This window comes from Hyla sarda, chromosome 2 (genome assembly GCF_029499605.1).
Source record: "Hyla sarda isolate aHylSar1 chromosome 2, aHylSar1.hap1, whole genome shotgun sequence".
Classification (NCBI taxonomy): domain Eukaryota; kingdom Metazoa; phylum Chordata; class Amphibia; order Anura; family Hylidae; genus Hyla; species Hyla sarda.
Genome location: NC_079190.1, coordinates 184913091 through 184936471, shown reverse-complemented (window position 1 = coordinate 184936471; position 23381 = coordinate 184913091). Strand labels below are relative to the sequence as shown.

Here is a 23381-nt window from a genome sequence, read left to right as displayed (position 1 = left end):
ATTATTTATCAATGAAAATTGGGGATTTTCCTAGCCTTGGTGCTGGAAAATACAGATTTTATTAAAGACGGCAAGTATTATGCAAATTCATGTAATTTTACTACTGCAGCAGCAACCTATCAGTGAACAGGAAAGAAAAAATGTTTGAATATGCAAATGAATATGCAAATAAGTGATATGATATCATTCAATCAGCATCTAGCATAGTACATAAAACTGCCGTATATAACTGCAACATCCTCTTTCTTGATGCAGAACTGTGACATCTGAAGTATCTAGAACTCAATGGACAATAAACGTAGAATCAACAAAGTAACAAATCCAAATCTCTGTAGATCAATCTGGAATCAACACAATCCAAATCTTTCAGAGATTAAACTGAAATAAATATAAAAAAGGGTAGGTTCATATGGGCGGGATAATACTCGCCTCTTGTCTTTAATAAAATCTATATTTTTCAGCACCAAGGCTAGGAAAATCCCCAATTTTATGACAAGTCAAGAGACTCCTATTATGCAAGTTCAAAGCTTATATGTAATGGTAAATATATACAATGATAATAACATACAATAGAAATATATAAAATAATAATATAAATGATCAAATAACAACCATAGAAACATAAGGTTCTGGTCTAAAATAGAAATTCCGAAAAGTAGATTTGGAGGACCAATCAGCGGTTTTGAGAATATCAGATAAGGAACCTCCAGATTGAAAAATTTTAGAGGACATAGCACCTCTGGTGGAATAAGCACCAAATATAGAAGTATCTATCCCCGCTAAAGACATGGCATATTTAACCAAATAGTTAAAGTAGGGGATGAAACTGAGAGAAACGGCTTACAATAGGAAATGAGAAGTTGAGAAGTAGAAGGAAGATGAAAAGGTGCTATAAGCTTTCAAACAATGAACGACAAAGAGTTGTTCGTTATTAGAGAAACAAGGATAAAATATGGTATGTAAATCTGTTTTTATATGTTTATAGATGGAAAATTGAACTCCAAGAGGAGAAAATACTTGATGAGAAATATCTAGAGCCTTGATGTCAGAGATTCTCTTAAAAGAAACAAGGCATAAAAGAACAGTGAGTTTAATAGACAAAAATTTTAAGGATAAAAGATCGTCATCTGCCAAAGAATTAATAAAATTTAGAAGAATATGAATGTCCCAAGTGAAATTATATTTTGGAGTAGGAGGACGTTTAAAACGGATTCCGCATAATAATTTACAAACCAAAGGATGCTTACCTATAGGTGAAGAATTAAAGGGGTACTCCCTTGGAAAACATTTTTTTTCTAAATCAACTGGTGCCAGAAAGTTAAACAGATTTGTAAAAATATTAATCCTTCCAGTACTTATCATCTTCTGTATGCTCCACAGGAAGTTCTTTTTCTTTTTGAATTTCCTTTCTGTCTGACCACAGTACTCTCTGCTGACACCTCTGTCCATTTTAGGAACTGTCTGAAGTAGGGTAGGTTTGCTATGGGGATTAAATCCTACTCTTGACAGTTGATAAAATGGACAGAGGTGTCAGCAGAGAGCACTGTGGTAAGACAGAAAGGAAATTTAAAAAGAAAAAGAACTTCCTGTTGAGTATACAACAGCTGGTAAGTACTGGAAGGATTAAGATTTTTTAATAGAAGTAATTTACAAATCTGTTTAGCTTTCTGTCACCAGTCGATTAAAAAAAATGTTTTCCAGGGGAGTACCTCTTTAATGAAATAGCTGATCAATATACATTGATGGTGCAATATGCCTTACCCGAATGAAAGGAGTCAGATAAGAAGTCAATAATATGGATTAAAGAGGCACGTATGGGATCCAAATCCCGCTCCTAGCACCAATTACTCCAGGTTTTCGAGGCAGAACAATAAGCTGTTCTTGGTGCCCAAGCTTCGGATAAAATGTTTTGAGCCAATTGTGAAAGTCCAGAGTCCTTCTGACCCGAAATGAACCAAGCAACAAAAGTGAGAAGGCCCGATAAAACAAGAGGGTGAGGAATCCCTGATGGATCAAGAAGAAGTGATTGAGATGATGGAAGAATTCTGGGGAAGTCGATTGTCATGCCCAATACATGGGGAAACCATGATTGAGTCGGCCACCAAGGAGTGATCAGCACTAGTGTTGATTTCAGAGCCTTCGCATATAATAGCACTCTCGGAATCAGTGCAAACGGAGGGAAGCATTTAGAATGTCTGTTAGCCAAGACTGGAGAAATGCATCCACACCCAAAGCTTCTGGGACCAGACGCCAGCTAAAGAATTTGGGTAGTTGATGGTTCAGACGAGATGCAAAAAGATCTATCTGATGAGGTCCCCAAAGAAGGTTTATCTGATAGAAGATATTGGGATCCTGTGTCCAGACATACTTATTGAGATATCTTAAATTGAAGATGGGACGGTGACCTCTGTCTTTCTTTTTTGCTAGAAATAAATTGCTCACAAACCCTTGGTTGTGAAGGGGTATGGAGACAATTGCCTGTGTGGAACATCATTCCTTGAATTCTGATGCAATGAGCTTCCTGTCTGTGTCTGAAAAAATTTTAGGGTAAGGAAGTTCCCATAGAATTGTGGGATAAAAAAACTCTATCTGATAACCCATGACCATGTTCAGGATCCAAGAATCTGAGGTTATTGTAGACCAGCTGTGGAAAAAATGGGTTAATCTGCCTCCCAAAAGAATTTGAGATAGAGAGAGGGAAGAAGGACTTACCTGTACTGTAGAAGGACAAGATCTATTGGATATGCATTGACCTCTAGCCCTCCATGGGCGGCCTCTGGGTGGGAAAAAGAGTGTTGGATGTGAAAACACAGGGGTTTGGTAAGAACATTCTGAAAGCGGCCCCTGTCTCTCCCGGCCTTGCCAAAATTTTGGGGATTAAAAAACCTTCTTCATGGAGGTTTGGGCTTTTTCCAAAGAAAAGAATAAGCCAATTTCTTTATTTAATTCTTTTATGAAAGAATCGCCGAAGTGAAACCATTCTGTTGGGGATGAAGGCTCATTTTGTGCCAAATTAACCAATTGGGGGTCAAGACGAAGTAGTACTGATCTCTGTCTTTCGCAACTTAATGCCGCATTGGCGTTGATTAGTAAACATACTGCTTTTTAAGCCCAACCCCTGAGAATTTGGATATATAAAGGGGTGTTGGTTGAGATGGACTACTCCAACATATCCAAAATCTTTGTTATAGGACCAAGTACGTCCAAAAAATTTTCCTAGATAGACCGGAATGATCAGTCAACACCTTTTTAGGATTAGATCCCCCTTAGACAAAAATTTTATTAGAGAAAGGTCAATGTCAGGAGTACAAATGCAGGAGACCAATTGGGAATTCTGCCAGTAAATTGTTGAAGGAATTTCTATTCAAGGATTTGTTAATCCAAAATTCCAAATATTTCACCACCTGAGGGTGTGATAGCCACTCTCTGACCTAGGATGCTTTATATTTTCAGAATGAAAATACGGTTCTCCTGTATTGTCAAGAATGACAGTAGAAGGAGTGTTGGTAGGTGTAGTTGTATCATTATCACCAGAAATCTCCTCATAAGAATCATCCTCATCATCTTTGCCCGATTAATTTCCACTTCCTCTCGGGCTGAGGTTATGACATGCTTTTTATATGCATCAATAACAGTATTTCAAGGATATTGCAGTTTGTCAGAATGGGTCTTTTTACCCAGTTTCTTGGATACCTTGGATGACTTATCATAATGGTCAATTTCAATGAAATTTCTTTTTTGGGTCACTTTACTGGATTTTTTGCTGGTTTTATTACTTTTAGTTGCTGGATCCTCAGCAGATCAATATCTGTCAGAAGGAATGGAGAGATACAGTAAGGGATATAGATTCTTGTATTGTACTCATGTTGGACTGAATGGCATTGCGTACCGAAATGTCTACCATGGATTGTAAGTGAGCATCATCATTATTATCTTGTTCATCATGAACCTTAGATAAATGTGACGATCCTGAGACATAAGGAATAATGTGACATGAAAATTAGAATATATCTGAAGTAAAGTTGAGGAATGAATTAATAAATAATTACTAAATATGAATAAAATATATAATATAATATACAATTATATAATAAGATATATTAATAATGAATGTCTATGAAATACAATGAGGATACAAGTATTCTAATAATGAGGAATATGATGAGGAAAATGCTGATAATGGAGCGATGTTTATCAGTTGTTCTGTCCGATGCTGAGGTGACTGTTATAAGAACAAGGAGAATATATAGCACAGTATGAAAGTCTTAACTCCTATGTCACCACTGGCAGCAGCAAAAAAGAGGATGTTACAGTTATACACGGCAGTTTTATGGACTATGCTAGTTGCTGATTGGTTGATATTATATCCCTTATTTTCAAATTTATTTCTATATAAAAAAAATTTCCCTGTTCACTGATTGGTTGCTGCTGCAGTAGTAAAATTAAATGCATTTGCATAATAGGATCGTCTTGTCTTGTCATAAAATCATGGACTTTGTCAGGGGGTGTAAACTTTTGCATACAACTGTATGTATTATATATGTATTAATAAGAATAAACATTTTATTTTACATATCCTTTTTTTAAAAGATGCATATCCTAATTCGGAATTGAGGTACGAATGGACCAATGTGACTCATAAATCTGTAGTAGTGGCAGAAGATGGATCTCGTCTGAATCAATACCATCTGATTGGTCAGACTGTTGGAACTGAAAATATCAGTACAAGCACGGGTAAGGAACATTCTTAATCTGATATGTGATATGGACAGTCATTTTCAGGAATGTAGCTATAGAAAGTGTAGAGGTAATAGTTGTACTTGGCCCTAGTATCTAAAGGGACCTAAAGACCCTTATGCCAGATGCAATGATACTAGTATTGTAAATGACACAAAGCGAGGAGCTGTTGTAAATTTAGCTTTAGGGCCTAGGACTATTAAGGTATTCTTCTGATAATATCTTAATGATGGTAGATGCTCCACTGTTCCTTTGCACAATGTTTGATTTCCCCCATTGTAAGATGTCATCCTAAGGGCCAATGCACACTAGGTATATTTAGCAAGAACTTTCCTTGCTGAATTCCATCAGCGGATCCACTCTGCTTGGAATGTGCTGTGGAAATTAACCTCATAAATCCCAATGACAATGAGCATTTTCAAGTGGTATTCCAACGAAAGAATGCCCATGCTTGTTGTTTCAGCGAAATCATGATCGCATTGGTAGTCCCGCTATACAATTAAGGCCCTTTTACATTGAGTTATTATTGGCAAGGCAGGCCAGTCATTGTCCTTTGTAAACTGATCAGCTGACAAACGAATGTCAGGTGATCGCTGAATTAGTGCAGCCCTATAGATCATTGCCTGTAAGTAGTACAAATCCATGAGTAAACAAGAAATGTGCTGCCATCATCGCTATAATGTAAGTGCAGGACTTCATACACAATAACAGGGCTATGTAAAGGCTCATTCTGCCATATAAAAGGAGTGTAAGTAATGCTATGTTATGCTGTGTGCTCACAGATGTTTAGATTCCGTTTTTTTTCCACCTCTGACGGCCTGAACAGCATAGTCTATCTGCTACAAAAAAGAAACTTAAACATCCCATTATAACTCAATGGGATCTTTAAGATCTGTCACATCATATCTTTAGGATGTGCCCTTCACACCAGTCTGCTCAGAACCTTTATTATTTTTGTCTCATCTTTTAAAATTATGTATGAATTAATGAACTGAGCTCAATATATCAGGGAATGCCCAGTGTGCATGTTTCCTACCATTTCTTTAACAGTGGCTGTAGCTAGCTATTGTGAAAGTTATCAGTGATCTATATGTGTATTGAGGATTAGAAATCATATTTTTGTTTGCTAACTCTCTGGACCCTTCTGGAACCTTGGCAAAGACCCACACTTCATATCTGGGTCAAAACATGGCTGTTTTCATGAATATGCTATTTGAATACATCTTGAGACGCACTAAAAGGATGCTGGATTGCTCTACTCTTATGTCCCACAAACATGTCAAAAGCTTAGAACGGTTGGGTCTCATTATATCTATCACTATAATTGATAGATATAGCCAAGTGAAGCACTCACCAGTGAACTTCACTCCCTGACTCAATTACTGTCTGACTGATTACATTCGTCCATAAGTCTAGGAAGCCCATCTCCTGCAATAAGTCAGACTAAAGTCTAAGCCTGTGAGTGAAGCACGCTGCCACACTCTTCACCTATCTATATTTAATGATCTGAGGGGGTATCAGAGAGGTATTTCAAAAGCTTTGGTCAGAGTCTCAGAGCTGAGATGCCCTCTGATTGTTAGATATAGGTGGGCTAAGCTCCATAAGAAAACTATTAAGCCCGTCTCCTGCAATCAGTCGTAGTACTGAGACCCTGACCAATCAAAACTTTTGACATGTATGTGCTAAATTTTAATTACAGTAATATTTTAAAGTGGGAAATATAATTTAAAATAGATATTTTGTTGCAGTCGGCTGACACGGCTCAGCAATAATAGAGTTTCCCTGGATTTTACCCTGGTAATAGCTGCTAGTCATATGTTTACCTTACAAACCCTCACTGCACCCATGTTGAAGGTACCAAGGTCCAACATTGTCCTATATATTTTTTAACGCCAAAAGGACATACTCAGGGATTGAGTCCTGCAGGAGCACACAGGAATGGCATTCCTTTGCTTTTTCCAGAGAAGGAACGCCGTCCCTGTTACATTAGTCCTGCAGGACCGACCTCTGAATTATTCTTACCCTCCCTCAGTCTCCTCCCCCGGCCCGGACTGCTAGATGCTGGAGATGTAGGACCTGTAGGACCTTTTATGATGTCACCATCACATGTTGGGGGCCAGTGGCGTTGCTAGGGTTGGTGTCACCCGGTGCGGTAGAAAATGGTGTCACCCCATACCTTCCACCCCCCCAGTAAGTTTTTAGCCTGTTGTGACAGACACCACTGTTGTAGCGCATTGTGAGAAATTCCAGTATAATAATCAGATATACCAGTTGCCACAGAATGGGAAAGTTTTAAAGAAGTTTTCACCATTTAAATATACAGCTCCCAGAATTACTTAAAGGGGTATTTAATTACTTAAAGGGGTACACCACTGGAAAACATTTACTTTTCTATCAACTGGTGGCAGAAAGTTAAACAGATATTTAAATTACTTCTATTTAAAATCTTAATCCTTACAGTACTCATAAACTGTTGTATTCTCCACAGGAAGTTGTGTAATTCTTTCCAGTCTGTCCACAGTGCTCTGTCTGTCCATGTTAGGAACTGTCCAGAGCAGGTTAGGTTTGCAATGGAGATTTGCTCCTACTATGGACAGTTCTTGACATGGACAGAGGTGTCAGCACAGAGCACTGTGGTCAGACAGAAAATTAATTAAAAAAGAAAAGAACTTCATGTGAATTACTTATACAGCAGCTAATAAGTACTGGAAGGATTAAGATTTTTAAGTAGAAGTAATTTATAAATCTGTTTAACTTTGTAGCCCCAGTTGATAAAAAAAAAATGTTTTCCAGTAGAGTACCCCTTTATGCAGTGGTAAGGTTATGCTGGGAGTTGTAGTTTCACTCATCATAACTGTAGAACTGACAAGTGACTACAGCTCTGATAGGACATAATGAGGAGAATACACAATGATATCAGTGACTACAGGTGACATCTTCTCTATAGTGAGGAGAATGTACAATGATATCAGTGACTACAGGTGAAGTCTTCTCTATAGTGAGGAGAATACACAATGATATCAGTGATTACAGGTGACGTCTTCTATATAGTCTTCCCTTATCTAATTCAGATGGTAAATACCGCCTGGTCCAGCTAAAACTTCTCTCTGCAGAACGTGACGCCCAGACGTCTCCTCACTATGTCAGCGCATTCTCATCCTCTATATGAAAACAAGTATTATTATAAACCTGCCAGACACTGTATCCTCGAAATATAATACTACTATACACTACACTCTTTGATTATAAACCTTCCATACACCGTACCCACTGAATATAATACTACCATACATCTGTACATTCTGAATATAATACCAACACATACTGTACACTCTGAATATAAATCTGCCACATACTGTACTCCTGAATATAAATCTGCCACATACTGTACCCTCTGAATATAATACCGCCACACACTGTACCCTCTGAATATAATACTACCACATACTGTACCCTCTGAATATAAATCTGCCACATACTGCGCCCTCTGAATATAAATCTGCCACATACTGTAGCCTCTGAATATAAATCTGCCACATACTGTACTCTCTGAATATAAATCTGCTACATACTGTACCCTCTGAATATAAATCTGCCACATACTGTACCCTTTGAATATAAATCTGGTGGTGTTGCTAGTGGATGATGGGGGTGCTAGTACTGGGGGGGTGTTGCTGGAGGATGATGAGGGTGCAACTGGCCATCCCCCCTGGCAGTATCACCCCCATCATCCATCGGCAGGATCTGCTGATGGAGGTGCTGCTGCTGGGGGGGGGGGGGTTTGCTGGTGGATGATGATGGTGCTACTGCTAGGGGGGGGGGCATTAGGCAGGCAGCAGTTCCCCCACTTAAGGTAGGTAGCAGTTCCCCACATTAGGTAGGTAGCAATTTCCCCACATTAGGTAGGATATATTCCCCACATTTGGTACCAGTTACCCCACATTAGGTAGTAATTTCCCCACATTAGGTAGCACAGATTCCCCACATTAGGTAGCACAGATTCCACACATTAGGTAGCAGTTTCCCCACATTAGGTAGCACAGATTCCCCACATTAGGTAGCAGTTTTCCCACATTGTGCAGAAGCTTTTGCACATTAGGTAGCAGTTTTCCAATATTAGGTAGCAGTTTCCCCACATTAGGTAGCAGTTTCCCCACATTAGGTAGCATAGATTCCCCACATTTGGTAGTAGTTTGCCCCCATTAGACCGAAGGTTCCCTTGCATGTTCCCCACAATAGGTCAAAGTCCCCCCCCTCCCCCCACACAAAAAAACACATACACACACAATACAGAGACACACACACACACAGATAGAGAGACACACACACACAGTCAGAGAGACACACACTCACAGACAGAGACACACACACACACACAGACAGAGTCACACACAGTCACACACACACAGTCACACACAGACAGAGAGCCACACAGACAGAGATAGCGACAAACACACACACAAACACAGAGACACACACTCACAGACAGACACACACACACACTCACAGAGAGAGACACACACACACAAAGTCACACACACATACACACAGTCACACACACAGAGTTACACACAGTCACACACACACAGAGAGTCACACACAGTCACACACACACAGACAGAGACACACAAACAGAGATAGTATGAGACAGACACACACTCACTCACCCATCCAGCGCAGTGCTCCTTCTCTCCAGGCGCTCTGCGAGTGACATCATGTCCTCCTGCGTGGCCCTGCGGAGGCACGTTGGGCCGGCGCAACAGAATACGTGGGGGCGCAGGCTGGTTCACTGTGCAGGTGACGGGGGGGGGATGGTCCTGCTAGTACGGAGACAGCGCAAGTGAGGACGGGGGGCGTAGTACCTGGTGTCACCCCATCAGGATGGTGTCACCCAGTGCGGGCCGCACCCCACGCACCCCGGTCGCAACGCCACTGTTGGGGGCAGAGCTTAGCTGTGGAGGAGAGGAAAGATCGTGGTTGAAGGACCTGTGTGATGCTGTGAAGGAGGCGGGGCTGAGCTGATGGAGAAGGCACATGTCACTCCAGTAAGGTAATTACACTGAAGGAGGTTTGTTACAGTGTGTCACCCCAGTAAGGTAATTACATGGAAGGAGGTTTGTTGCAGTGTGTCACTATAGTAGTAAGGAGATTACATGAGGAGGGGGATTGTTACAGTGTGTCACCCCAGTAGTAAGGAGATTACATGAAGAGGAGGTTTTTTACAGTGTGTCACCCCAGTAGCAAGGAGATTACATGGGGAGGGGCTTGTTACAGTGTGTTACCCCAGTAGTAAGGAGATTACACGAGGAGTAGGTTTGTTACAGAGTGTCACCCCAGTAGTAAGGATATTACATGAGGAGTGGGTTTGTTACAGTGTGTCACCCCAGTAGTAAGGAGATTACATGAGATAAATTTTGACATGTCATTGCTATGGCCATTTAAACAAAGAGATTTTAAAGAGATATAATACATAACAATCAATATGCAGTTTCCTAATAGAAGAGTGATCTTTGGCTTAAGCTTTTAATTTATTAGTAATTCCCATTGTAACAATGAAGATTATTTAATATAACACATAGGGAATCAGCAGACCCCCCCAGAGCTCCCGATAATGAATAACAACTCCTGAGGATTCTTATGTGTCAGTGTTAATAGTTGTGATACTGCTGCTATTAAACTGATAAATACTGAACACAGAAAGCCAGCATGATTTGGCTTCTGCTGCTGGTCCTAATCTTGTACACAGAATCCATCTATCTGAAACCAGCTAATGGTTGTTCCGGGTTGATCTGTATCGAAAAAACTGTTTCAGTCCTTTTTGTCATTGAGGACAGACACGTTTGCAGTCAGCAAAGCCGCACAGGGAGTGAAGGCAAACATCACTTCAAGATAAACGGCATAACATAAAACTATTTCCAGCTGAACTATTATCTATGGTGTGGTAAGTGTGTACAAAGGGTATTATTTCAGGATTCTTTCTTCTTTATTAGCATGTATTAAAAAGGATTAAACACAGTGGAATTGCGGGTTGAAGAGCTTTTCACAGATAACAGCTTTATTTTATGACTTTTAGAAACAAACTGTGTACGTACACATCTAGCATAACAATTATGAACATCCCGCGATCCATTTAATTTCCTCAAAATCTGTTGCATGTTTGCAGCCTCAATCTGCATAACGCTGTTATATGCACCCATAAAAGTCTAAAGGGCCCTATCATACTTCCTCATGCTTCCGATTTCATACAAGCATACGCACGACTTGCTCCATTGCATCCTGTATTCTGGAGACATTCCATAATACAGCATCATACAGTGGCACATACAGTACCTATAGAGCGGCAAGGACATTGGACACATGTTTATAGTCTTTTCGTACATGACTATGCTGTGTGCTTGAGATCTTAGGCCAAAGCTACACATGAATGTTCTGTGGCACCTAGGAGCGACTTGTTTGATACGATCAGCTTTGTAACCACAAGCACAAGACTTTACTATTGCGTATATGTCACTAGTGAATTATTAAGAACAACCAGAGTGGTAGTATAATACCATATGTTAAAATCATTTTAATTATTTTATCTGGTTAGTTGAACCACAATATCCCTGTGTATTTGGACTATTTTGTGTTTGTGACTGTATTGTGTCATTTTAGTGTAGAAATATTAATATTATCCTTTTTATTAGTATCTACCTCCTAGCATATTTGAATGGTAATACAGTTAGACCAGATATTATTATTATTATTATGCACCTAGTCTTATATGACTTGTTGATTTTCTGAGAACTGACAGCTTTTCCTTTTCTATTTCTTCTTATTAAAGCTACACTTTGACTTTTTATAACATTGCTGCTGATTTTTAATCATTGAGTTACGGCTGTAGTCCAAAGCAGTACACTGGGGGATATTTATCAAAGGATTTAGACTGTTTTTTTCTGTCTGCATTTGTCGCACAGAAAGTCACAGTCTAAATATGTGCTACTTTTCTGCGACTTTTGCTCTAGAGGATTTTTAGATTATGAATTCTATATTATGAATGCTAATCTATTTTAGACGGAAATGCATTGGAAAATGCTAGAGATGAGCGAACTTACAGTAAATTCGATGTGTCACGAACTTCTCGGCTCGGCAGTTGATGGCTTTTCCTGCATAAATGAGTTCAGCTTTCAGGTGCTCCCGTGGGCTGGAAAAGGTGGATACAGTCCTAGGAGACTCTTTCCTAGGACTGTATCCACCTTTTCCAGCCCACCGGAGCACCGGAAAGCTGAACTAATTTATGCAGGAAAAGTCAGCAACCGCCGAGCTGAGAAGTTCGTGACGAATCGAATTTACTGTAAGTTCGCTCATCTCTAGAAAATGCATTGGTGCTGAATTTATCAAAAGCAACTTTTCAGCAAAAAGTCGCATCTGCTGAAGGTATGCCAAAATGTCAGACCATGTTGGAGCAGGTTTAAATACAGTCTAAAGCATAGATCTCAAAGTCTGTTCACAGAATTTATCAAGAGCCTTGCGCCTTTTGATAAATTAGGCGCACAATAGACCGGCCTAACCCTGTTTAGTTTGGTCTATATTGATGCGGGTCATAGACAGCCAGCTTTGATAAATATGCCCCACTGACTTCTATGCAATCTTGTGAACTGCAGCTGTTACTCAATAGTTAAAATCAATAGGTAGCACTGAATAAAGTTGCAGTGTAGCCCTGGCCTTGGTTGCCATACATTCACCCCACAACAATGTCAAAAAAGTAATTGAACGGTAGTCATGAAAACAAGATGCACCGTGCATTCCTTGTGATTGAGGTGCTTTATGGCATTTGAACTTTCTATCTACTACAATTAACTATAGATTATGGCTATGAAAGTAGCTCCCGAGTTGTTGTCCCAGACAGCGGTTTAGCTCTATCCCACTGTCAGACATGTGACCTAACAGCTCAGGTGAAAGTCTGCATCATGTCTGCAAATCCTTAGGGATTTTTTTCCAATACATATAAATGAATATAAATTAGATTTTTTAAATTCCATTCACAAGCATATCGCTGTCCTTTGCTGCAGATTTGTAATGCAGAATATGTATAAGTGTGGACTTATGCCACAGTGTAGTATAATACGTTTTGATATTAGAGTAGTCTTGGATTCATTTGACATTGTGATTTTCCCATCTGCACATATGATACTTTACCAAAATTTGACTTTGTAGTGTAAACTGTGAATGGAAGACAGAAAGGAGAAGCTGCAGCGGCAGGTCTGTCTCCCTTAGTGTCTACTGTATGTGAGAATGGAAGGTGCGGGGGAGTGAGAGACATCTGGTTGGTTAAACCCCTTTATGACCCATAAAATAAATGTACATCATGGCAGCATTAAGTAGATTGTAAGCCCTTGTGGGCAGGGCCCTTTCTTATTTTGTATTGATCTGCCATTTATTGGATCGCATTAATTGTACTTGCATTTGTGTTATGTATTTTAACTCTGGAACAAAGGTTGCTATGAAAATAAATAAATACATTTAATAATAAGGAGGTGTAGAGTGGCTTGGAAACTGAGCCCTCTCCATACCGGGCAGATGTCAGTTGCTTACAGCAGTTGACAACCATGTTCAGTAACTGGCATTGTAGTGAACTCTGATGCTGATAAATTAACCATCTAGAAGCCACTGTTAATGCTCATAGCAAATTTTAAACATTTATAAGCCGTGTCAGGGCAATATTCTGATCAGTATCTCTGTGACCCAATCAGGATCCAATAAGTTGTCATGGCACATAGAGGGCCTTATGAAGGTCTTGTGTGATGGATTATTACAGCCTGCCATAGCAGATCACCTTTTTGACAGTACATGCATAGAACTTCACAAGCGATCAAGAACTTCATAAGCGATCCAGTGCACCAATGCCTGCTGTCTGCTGGCTACTACTACTACTAGTTCACTTCTGCCTGCTGTCTGCTTGATACTACAAGACTAGGCCACCACTGTTCCACTTGCTACTACCAGCACTAGTCCACCACTGCTTGATTCACATGATACAATGAATCCTACATGAGATGTGGAGGGCGTCTGTAGGTAACTGAAAAGATTCACACCCAAACAAGAGAAATGATCAGATTGGCATTGCTCAATATATTTAGTAATTTTATGAAAGTTAATAAAGGTTATGTTGTAACCAGTGGTGTAGATACAGGGATTGCAAAGGTGGCAGTGTAACCATAGACCTGCATTGTTGCAATTGATAGCAGATGTCCACTGATGTGGAATAGGTAACTTTCTATGTACAGTAACAAACAATCACAGCTCAGCTTTCACTTTACCAGCACTCATTCAGCTCTAAAAGCTGAGCTGTGATTGGTTGTTATGGACAAAACCAGAAAGTTTTTTCTAAGACAGATTGATAAATCTGGGCCACAATGTTTTCAAACATTTTACCATCCATATGGATGAGAAAATAAACAGACGTTCTCTCCCTCCAACAACCAATGTAGCAAAGACCAGGTATTAAATTGTACAGACTTAATAATACACCATCATTTTTAAATTTATGTGGGAAAACAAAATAAATAAATAAACAAATAAATAAAACATGAAATTGAATTAACACTGCACAACAAAGAACAAAAATAGTACATTAGCAAGTATGTGCACTACATGTGCTCTGTTAATAAGCATAAAAACTAGACTCCAGGGTCTCTATTCAAGCTTAGTCACCCTCATAATCTACAAACATCTTCTCTAAAATGATCAGACACGTGTCTGCTGAGGTGCATGAGCAGCCGGGGCTCCCATTATTACCTCAGTGTGTGCAGACACAGCTGCCAGATGTGTAAGCATTAGATGAAAAGAAAGGTTTAATCCGGATGGGACACGTGCTGATCGCCTCTTAAAAGCTTGCTGCTCTGGTAGCTCCATGCTTCCCTTGGCTGATCTGATTGTATGGAGGGGAAGAAGGAGGAGTGGAGAATCCTGACATCACGTGGCTTCGGGTCACATAAATGCTTCCTTCTTATATAATGCAGTAAGGATCAACACATAAGACTATCATTCCTCCCACTAAGCTTTACACTCTGGAAATAATAGAGTTACAAAAAGAAAGATCATGCTGACTGTCACATCGGTAACTCTGGGAGAGGCGGAATTAAATTTCCTAATACAAGTAGTCACAAATCATCACAGATCAAACTAGATTATGGAGCATGTGACGGAGCTATAGAGGCCACAATCTAAAAATATAAATATAACGTCCAACATAATAGGAAAGTAACATCATGAAAACCAGAACATAAATAACCATAGCAAGAGCAAGGATATAATAATAACCGGGATTATTAAAGTTTGAACTAGACCTGTGGCTCCACAACTGCTGTGAAACTACAATTCCCAGCATGCCCTGACAACCACAGCTGGAAGCTGTAGTTTCCTGCAAAAATAAAAAATAAAAATGTTTGCATATAAGACATAAATCACCTGCCAGGATCACTTCCTCATATTCCTCAATGAATTACAGTGCCTACATTTGGAAGTTTTTCCAAGTAGCAATATATATACATTACCACTGTATATAAAAATATATATATATTAATGTATTAAACAAGGTGTCAGCTCACCAGTTCACCATCATGGCCGCATTGTTTTCCGCAATAAATGGTAATTCTCCTCTAACTTGATGCAGAAAAAAGAAGAGGCAGAGGATGCCGTGAGACATGTCTTGAGTATCCAAGTGCAATGTGCGTCAAAAGTTAGTTCTGCACTCTGGTGCTGAATGGTGTATTCTGTATCCTGGGCTAGTGAGTGCTGTGTGCCAAGTGCTATGGCTAGTGCAGCCCATATACAGTCCATCTGGCCAAGGAGGATTCTGATTGCAGGATGCATGACAAAGAGCAGGACACAGATTGTAACCAGGGATTAGTAAAATGCAGAAATCCGATTTTGCACAGGGAAAGCATCAGTCATCAATGGATTTTCTAGACCTCATCATGCTCTCAGTAATCACTTTTCTACGTTCTGGCTTCTCATTTGTTGCTGTGTTCAAGATTGTTTACAGCGTATTTGTATAATATTTGGAATGACTGTGTAACAGTGTATCTCTTTTTCTTCTGTAGGTGAATATACAGTGATGACTGCACATTTCCATTTAAAAAGAAAAATTGGTTATTTTGTCATCCAGACTTATCTGCCCTGTATAATGACTGTCATATTATCCCAGGTGTCATTCTGGTTAAATAGAGAGTCAGTTCCTGCTCGGACAGTATTTGGTAAGTGAAATGTCATCTACAGGATATAATACAGTGATGTACAGGAGCTGATACTTGTTGTTGAGGAAGCATTGGACTTAAGTGTATTTATTTAACTTCTGATTTGTAGTTAAAGCAGACCTATCCGCTCCTAATGGCTCACCATCTGGGGGCATCAACTAATGCTAGAAGGATTATGGTGTTAGAGGACAAAAGTTTTATTTTAGATACTACCAGCATTTCTTTGTTACTCTTTATTGAAATAGTGTCAACTGTATGAAGGGTAAAGAGGGCACTTAGATTTTCAAAATAGCATTTGTTGGGCTTTATTTATTTTTTATTTTTTTAAGGGGTTGTTTGAAATTAGAAAACACAGAGTGCTTTCCTTCAGAAACTGAGACACGCATATCCTTGAGTTCTGATACATATTGTAGGGAATTTCTGTTAAAGTAACATAGTTACATAAGTTCATAAGGTTGTAAAAGACTAGGGTCTGTCAAGTTCAAGCTATAACCCTACTGTGTCCCTACTGTGTTCATCCAGAGGAAGGCAAAAAAAAAAAAACCTTATGAAGCTGCTGCCTATTGCCCCATACCAAGCGAAAAATTATCTTCCCGACTCCATTATAGTAGTCAAGGCCCTGTCTCCAGGAATCTTGTTTCCATAACATTTTAATTTTTTTAATGTTTTTATTATTTATTTAGGTGAAGAATATTTTAATTTTTTTTTTAATTTTCTGTTGCAATATTTCTCTCTGTTGCAATTCTCGCTAATTCTATTTATCCTATAATAATTATAATACAGCTGTTCGGCTACCCTATGTGTCCCCATTACCAGGGCCGGCATTTGAGCGGGGCATACCAGGCAATTGCCTAGGGCCCCCATCCCCCAGGAGGACCCCTGCTGGCAACCCGCTGTAGCCTGGCCGCAGCCACTTTGAAACGGTGACCAGCGGTGGGCCCGGACACTTCTCCTGCTTATTCTATTTTTTCATATTTCCTTACATGGCTGCGCTCGGCAGGCTCAGGTAATGCGGCGGGTCTTGTGGGCTGTGTGGATAATATGATAAGTGATATCTCCTGCCAGCTCCTCTGTGCGGCGTCAGGGACGTCACTCCTCATTCCCTGCAGCGCCGGCTGCTTAAGTTTAGCAGTCTGTTCGCGGCTGCAGGAAATCATGAGTGACATCCCTGATGCCGCGCAGAGAAGCCGGCAGGAGACATCACTCGTCATATTATCCACACAGCCCACAAGACCCGTCACATTACCTGAGCCTGACAAGTGCGGCCAGGTAAGGAAATATGAAAAATAGAAAAGGCAGGGGGAGAGGGGGGAACTAATGTGGGGAAACTATACTGCCAACCTAATGTGGGGGAACTACACTGCCAACCTAATGTGGCGGAACTATACTACACCTAATGTGGGGAATTATACTGCACCTAATGTGGGGGAACTATACTGCTAACCTAATGTGGGGGAACTACAACCTAATGTGGGGGGAACTATACTGCCAACCTAATGTGGGGGAACTACAACCTAATGTGGGGGAACTATGCTGCCAACCTAATGTGGGGGAACTACAACCTAATTTGGGGGGAACTATATTGCAAACCTAATGTGGGGGAACCACAACCTAATATGGGGGAACTATACTGCCAACCTAATCTTGGGAAGCTATACTGGCAATCTAATGTGGGGGGACTATACAGCCAACCTAATGTGGGGGAACTATGCAAAAATATTAAATTGCACTATTCTGATCCCTATAACTCTTTTATTTTTCTGTATATGGGGATGTATGAGGGTAATTTTTTGCGCTTTGATTTGTAGATTTTATTGGTACCATTTTTGTTTTGATGGGACTTTTCAATTGCTTTTTATATATTTTTATGGTATCTGAAATGACCCAAAATTTGCAAATCTGGTTAGTGCACTATTACGACTTTTGGGGCCCCTCTTTTGATTTTGCCTAGGGCCACGCTAAGCCTAAAACCAGCCCTGCCCATTACTATACCTACAAATTTGTACAATATTCCCAAATACCATGCTCCTGATATAATAGAATGTGAGCATGGGGACAAATATCACATAGGGGCAAAAGTAAAAAAAGTATGGACCCTCACAAAAGCACAGAATTAATTCAAACACCCAAATCAGACTAAACTACCCCCTACACCTCTCAAATTGTGAAAAGCGTGGCAACATATAAGCACAGTCCAGGACTCACTGGATGGAGGAGGAGAGCAGCCCACAGAGGACTCCAGCTCATCTGGCATTAGGCTGTCAAGCCCTGGAAGTGTGTGTGTGTGTGTGTATATATATATATATATACAGTGGTCCCTCAACATACGATGGCAATTTGTTCCAAACTACCCATCGTTTGTCGAATCCATCATATGTTGAGGGATCCGTGCAATGTAAAAAGTGCATTTAATACTCGCCTGTCCCCGTCGCTCCGGACCGTGTCCTCACCGCTCCCGATGCTGTCCCATGGGCTCCCGATGCTGTCCCGCTGCTCCGGCGTCTTCTTCGGGATCCTCTGGCTTCTTCCGCATCTTCTCTGGTGTCCGGGCCTCGCTTTCTGGGGACGTAATTACGTTGGTGCGCCGGGACGGCATGCGTAGCGACGTAATAACGATGCTGGAAAGCGAGGCCCGGACCCCGGAGAAGATGCAGAAGACCCCAGAGGATCGGGAAGTGGACCCGGATCAGCGGGGATAGGTAAGTGAACCTGTCCGGGATGCTTAAACTGCTATCCGACAGCAGCTTAAGCATTTTGCGCTGTCAGATAGCAGTTAATGCGATGGCCCCGACATATAAAAGCATTGTATTTCGATGCTGACATCGACATGCAATGGCCTCTGAGAGGCCATCGTATGTCGATTTGATCATATGTCGGGGCCATCGCATGTCGGGGGGTTACTGTATATATATATATATCATTTTTGGGCTCCTTTGCAGCTTTTGTACCTGCTTTATGGTAGTTATGGTCATGCAATGAGTCATTATACTCCTTTTAAAAACAGCACAAGCAAACAAGACCTTATAATACATGTAGTCCTGGATGCAATATAATAAATGTAGCTGATTTAAAATAAATGAAATCCTCAAATATTGTACAAAAACCCATATATAATAGACCTATAATAATGTATGTTCTGTTCTCCTCATCCGCCCCATTAATAAAAGCCATTCTGAATTACCATGGTTTCTACAAGTTTGTGTGATGTAAGAAGGACTAAATTCTGTAAGTACTGTACCTGGAAGCTAAGCCAAGCTATTATTATACATTGAATGATTCACACTGCACATCAGGGATCCATAGGAATACATTAGAGGTAGAACGGACATGGACAGCCTGCAGCATGAAATAAGGTCAGCAGGCCTCTTTCAGTTTTGGACATCTCCCACTTTAAATTTGCATCCAGGGACACAATGTAGCAATAACATGTCTGCTTCCGTTTTAATGTGTTTGCATAATGTTCTCTATAGTACATGATCAATGGGCAGAAAGACATCTTATATCAGTGGAAGCCGTTTTATAATTTTTGGCTTGGGATGTCGTTTAACATACAGTGTCCTGCTGTCTGCTGGTCATTGCAGTTACAATGATCAGCATTAGTGTACAGGCAGGACTGCAGCACACCAACCACTCTATTGAGGAGGTTCATGATATAGTGTGGCCTGGGATTAGGAACTCAGGCCTGTTAATGGCATTAGAGCTGTTTGTCATGAGATTACTCATATGTAATGCAAAGGATTTTATGGGTATTTCCTCTGTGTGTCAGTCTATAGCTATTTGAAATTTTTGAGCCTCAAAAAATTAAAACAAAAAAAAATTAAAAAAAGCTAAAAGACAAACATTTTTCTTCAATTTAGGTGTGTTTTGAGGGGTGTTTTTTTATTTTTTTTTATTTTTTTAGTTTAGGGCTTTTTTTACAGCTCAAATATGATCCTCTTTCAGATGCTTTAAAATGTAGGCCCATAATTTAACATAGGCCTGTAAGTTTATCTATTGTGCATAAAACATTTGAGAGTTTTCTAAGAGATGCTATTCTGGGATATATTAATGAAATAAACCTAATAACACAGCACCAACATGGGCAACATTGGTCCTGTCAGACTTATCTGATCAGCTTCTATGAGGAGGACAGTTATAGATTGGATCAGGGTGAAGCTGTGGATGTTGTGTATCTGGACTTTTCTATGATACTGTGCCACACAAATGGTTAGTACATAAAATGAGAATGCTGGGACTAGAGAAGGATATATGTAAAGAAGCAGAGGGTGAAGATCAATGGAACTTACTCTGGCCTCATAATAGTTACAAGTGGGGACCACAAGGGTCAGTGCTGGGTCCACTTCTTTTCAATATGTTTATTAATGACCTTGTAGAGGGATTACAGAGTAGAACTTCAATATTTGCAGATTACACTAAACTGGGTATGGTGATCACCACAGAAGAGGATTACATAATATTACAGAGGGATCTGGAGAAGCTTGAGGCTTGGGCTCAGACATGAAAAATTACATTTAATGTGGATAAATGTAAGGTTATGTACTTGGGCCGTAAAAACAACATGTACAATGTGCTAAATAATAAGGCATTGGGTGTAACTTCTACTGAAAAGGATTTGGGGTTATTGGTGGACAGTAAACTCAACTTTGGCGATCAGTGCCAGGCAATGGCTGCCAAGCCTAATAAAGACATCTTTGCAGTTTACACTAAAGAAGGGAGACCATTACAGCTACACTATATGAATCAAACTACACCTTAGCTGTGAAATTCATTCAAAGGTTTTTACCAAAGTGTTGTCTATTTATGCTCTAAGCAGAACAAAAAATCTTTTTGAACAGACTCATTATGTAAATAGACCTGAAGCAGGCCTTTGTTTGCTTTACTGGGCCCTCTGCCCCAGGATTAAATAGTATATCACTTGAGATCTATAGGGAATTTGTAAATGTGATACCACCAATTACGTTGACAGTATTTAAAGGGGTACTCCGTTGAAAACATCTTATCCCCTATGCAAAGGATAGGGGGATAACATGTTAGATCGCGGGGGTCCTGCCGCTGGGGACCCCTGCAATCTCTAGACCAGCCCCCTCCATTCATGTCTATGGGAGGGGGGGGCGAGGTGGCCAGTACATAGCCATCACGCCTTCCCCTAGAAGTGAATGGATGGGGCGTGGCGGCTTGCATCGCCACTTATTGGGCATGGAGCAGAGTTCACTCCTTTCACCGAATGATGGGGTGCCGCAGTGGAGAACCCTTTAATGAATCATATAAATGATGATAATTTATTACCCTGTTTTATAAGAGAGGCAAATATCATTTTGATAAAAAACAAACATAAATGATTCTGTAAAGATACATTTTTACCTTTCAGACTTATGAAATACAGGTACATCATGGGTCGGGTGAGCAGACATAGGGGCTAAAAAAAAAAAAGTAAAAAGCGTTAAAAAATAATAATAAGGAAATACATGTCAATAAGCACCCCCCCCCCCCCCATAAAAGTTTGAATCACCCCCCTTTTCCTATTTTTTTTAAATAAAATAATGTAACAAAAAAGAAATCATATGTGGTACTGCTGTATGCATAAATTTCCAAACTATTAAAGTATAAAGTTAGCTAAACTGCACGGTCGATGGCGTACACGTAAAAAAAATACTAAAGTCCAAAATTGTGAATTTTTGGTCACTTCATGTACCATAAAAATATTAATAAAAAGAGATCAAAAAGTTCTATCAAAACAAAAATGGTACTGATAAAAATTGCAGACCACGGTGCAAAAAAAAACAGCCCTCACATAGCCCATATGCAGAAAAATTAAAAAGTTATAGGGGTCAGAAGATGACAATTTTAAACATACTAATTTTGGTGCATGCAGTTATAATTTTTTTTTAAAGTAGTAACATTTATAAAACCTACATAAATTGGGTATCCCTGTAACTGTATGGACCTACGGAATAAAGATAAGGTGTCATTTTTACTAAAAAGTGCACTGCATAGAAACGGAAGCCCTAGAAATTTGCAAAAGGGCATTATTTTTTTCATTTAACCCCACAAACTATTTTTTTTGTTTTGCCGCAGATTATGTTATACAATAAGTAATGTCATTACAAAGTACAATTGGTGACACAAAAAACAAGTCCTTATATGGGTCTTTAGGTGCAAAATTGAATATGTTATGATTTTTAGAAGGTGAGGAGGAAAAAAACTAAAGTGAAAGAGTCCTTAAGGTGAAAATGGTCTGAGTCCTTAAGGGGTTAAGCCACTTATTTGTTAAAAAAAAAAAAAAAAAGAAAAAAGGCATCCGACATTATAGCAGGCCCATACTTATCAACAGGAAACACGGGAAAAGAGGCAAAGGAAAATAAATATGTAGATATAGATATGAACGTATTATCTTGCTAGAGGGTAAGAGTGGCCTTGCACTAACAAATATTTATATTTATTTATTTGCAGAAAATTCTAAGATGGAAATCCTCCCCTATATTTGGATATTTTTCTCAGGTAGTTAGAGGTGCCCAATGGAGTAATTTTATGGATTTATTGATGGTAGGAATGCTAAAGAAATTCACTTTTCTAGACTTCTAGAGGGTTTTGAGTAAATTTTAGGAGACATGTAAATTAAAGGGAAGTCGGGTATGTACACCTTTATGGAATAATCATAATATAAGGGAATTCTAAACACAGGATCACAGGTACTGGGTAGATAAGGGTGTTGTATTTGTAAGTCTCTTGTTCACTTGGGGGGTTGATGAAAATTGAAGAGGTGAAATGGTTGTATGGTGTATCTGGTATGTTCAGATTTAGCATATATGTACATGTGCATTTATGTATGTGTGTTCCAGCATACTTCCAAACGGGAGGAAATTAAGATGAAACTTGGAACACAGGTTACTTATATGTCAACTAAAATTATAGTAGAGGTAAATTAACCTTAACCCACCCCCATTTGCAAGGGAAGGTTTTTTCTCTAAAGTCCCATGCAAGTCTATGGAACTTCCGGTATCTTACTCCACAAACTCCACTTTGCTTTGCCGCATGACCTCAGACCAGCTTGCAAGCCACACTTCTACAAACCATGTCCCCCCACAAGCCACACCCTTTCTATTTTCAGCTCGTCTTATCACCCAATACACCCACACAGATCCTTCAACCATAATCTCTCCATAACCGCTCAGCTCCACCTTACTCCACAAGCTCCACTCTACGTCCTCAGGTGAATGCATTGGTCTGACCTGTAAGGTACATCTCACCCCACAAAGCCACACCCCTTCTACTGTGGAACCTTTTTTGTGTTGGGCCAGATTGCAAGCCATAACCTCTCCCACAAAATCAAACCCCTGTAAAGCAATGATCCCTTCTATTTTTGGCCTAAAATCTCTTCATCCCAGCTCAGCACTGAGGATTGGATAT

The 23381-nt window shown here is 39.8% G+C and overlaps 1 protein-coding gene across 3 annotated transcripts in view; it reads left to right on the top strand.

Moving 5' to 3' along the window:
* Window positions 1–23381, top strand: part of GABRA5 (gamma-aminobutyric acid type A receptor subunit alpha5) — a 252490-nt gene that overhangs the window by 191364 nt on the left and 37745 nt on the right. For all 3 annotated transcript variants that reach the window (XM_056555897.1, XM_056555899.1, XM_056555896.1), the window contains 2 exons: window positions 4591–4734; window positions 15822–15974. In XM_056555897.1, coding sequence (XP_056411872.1) covers window positions 4591–4734; window positions 15822–15974 — 297 coding nt within the window. The remainder of the gene's footprint in view (window positions 1–4590; window positions 4735–15821; window positions 15975–23381) is intronic.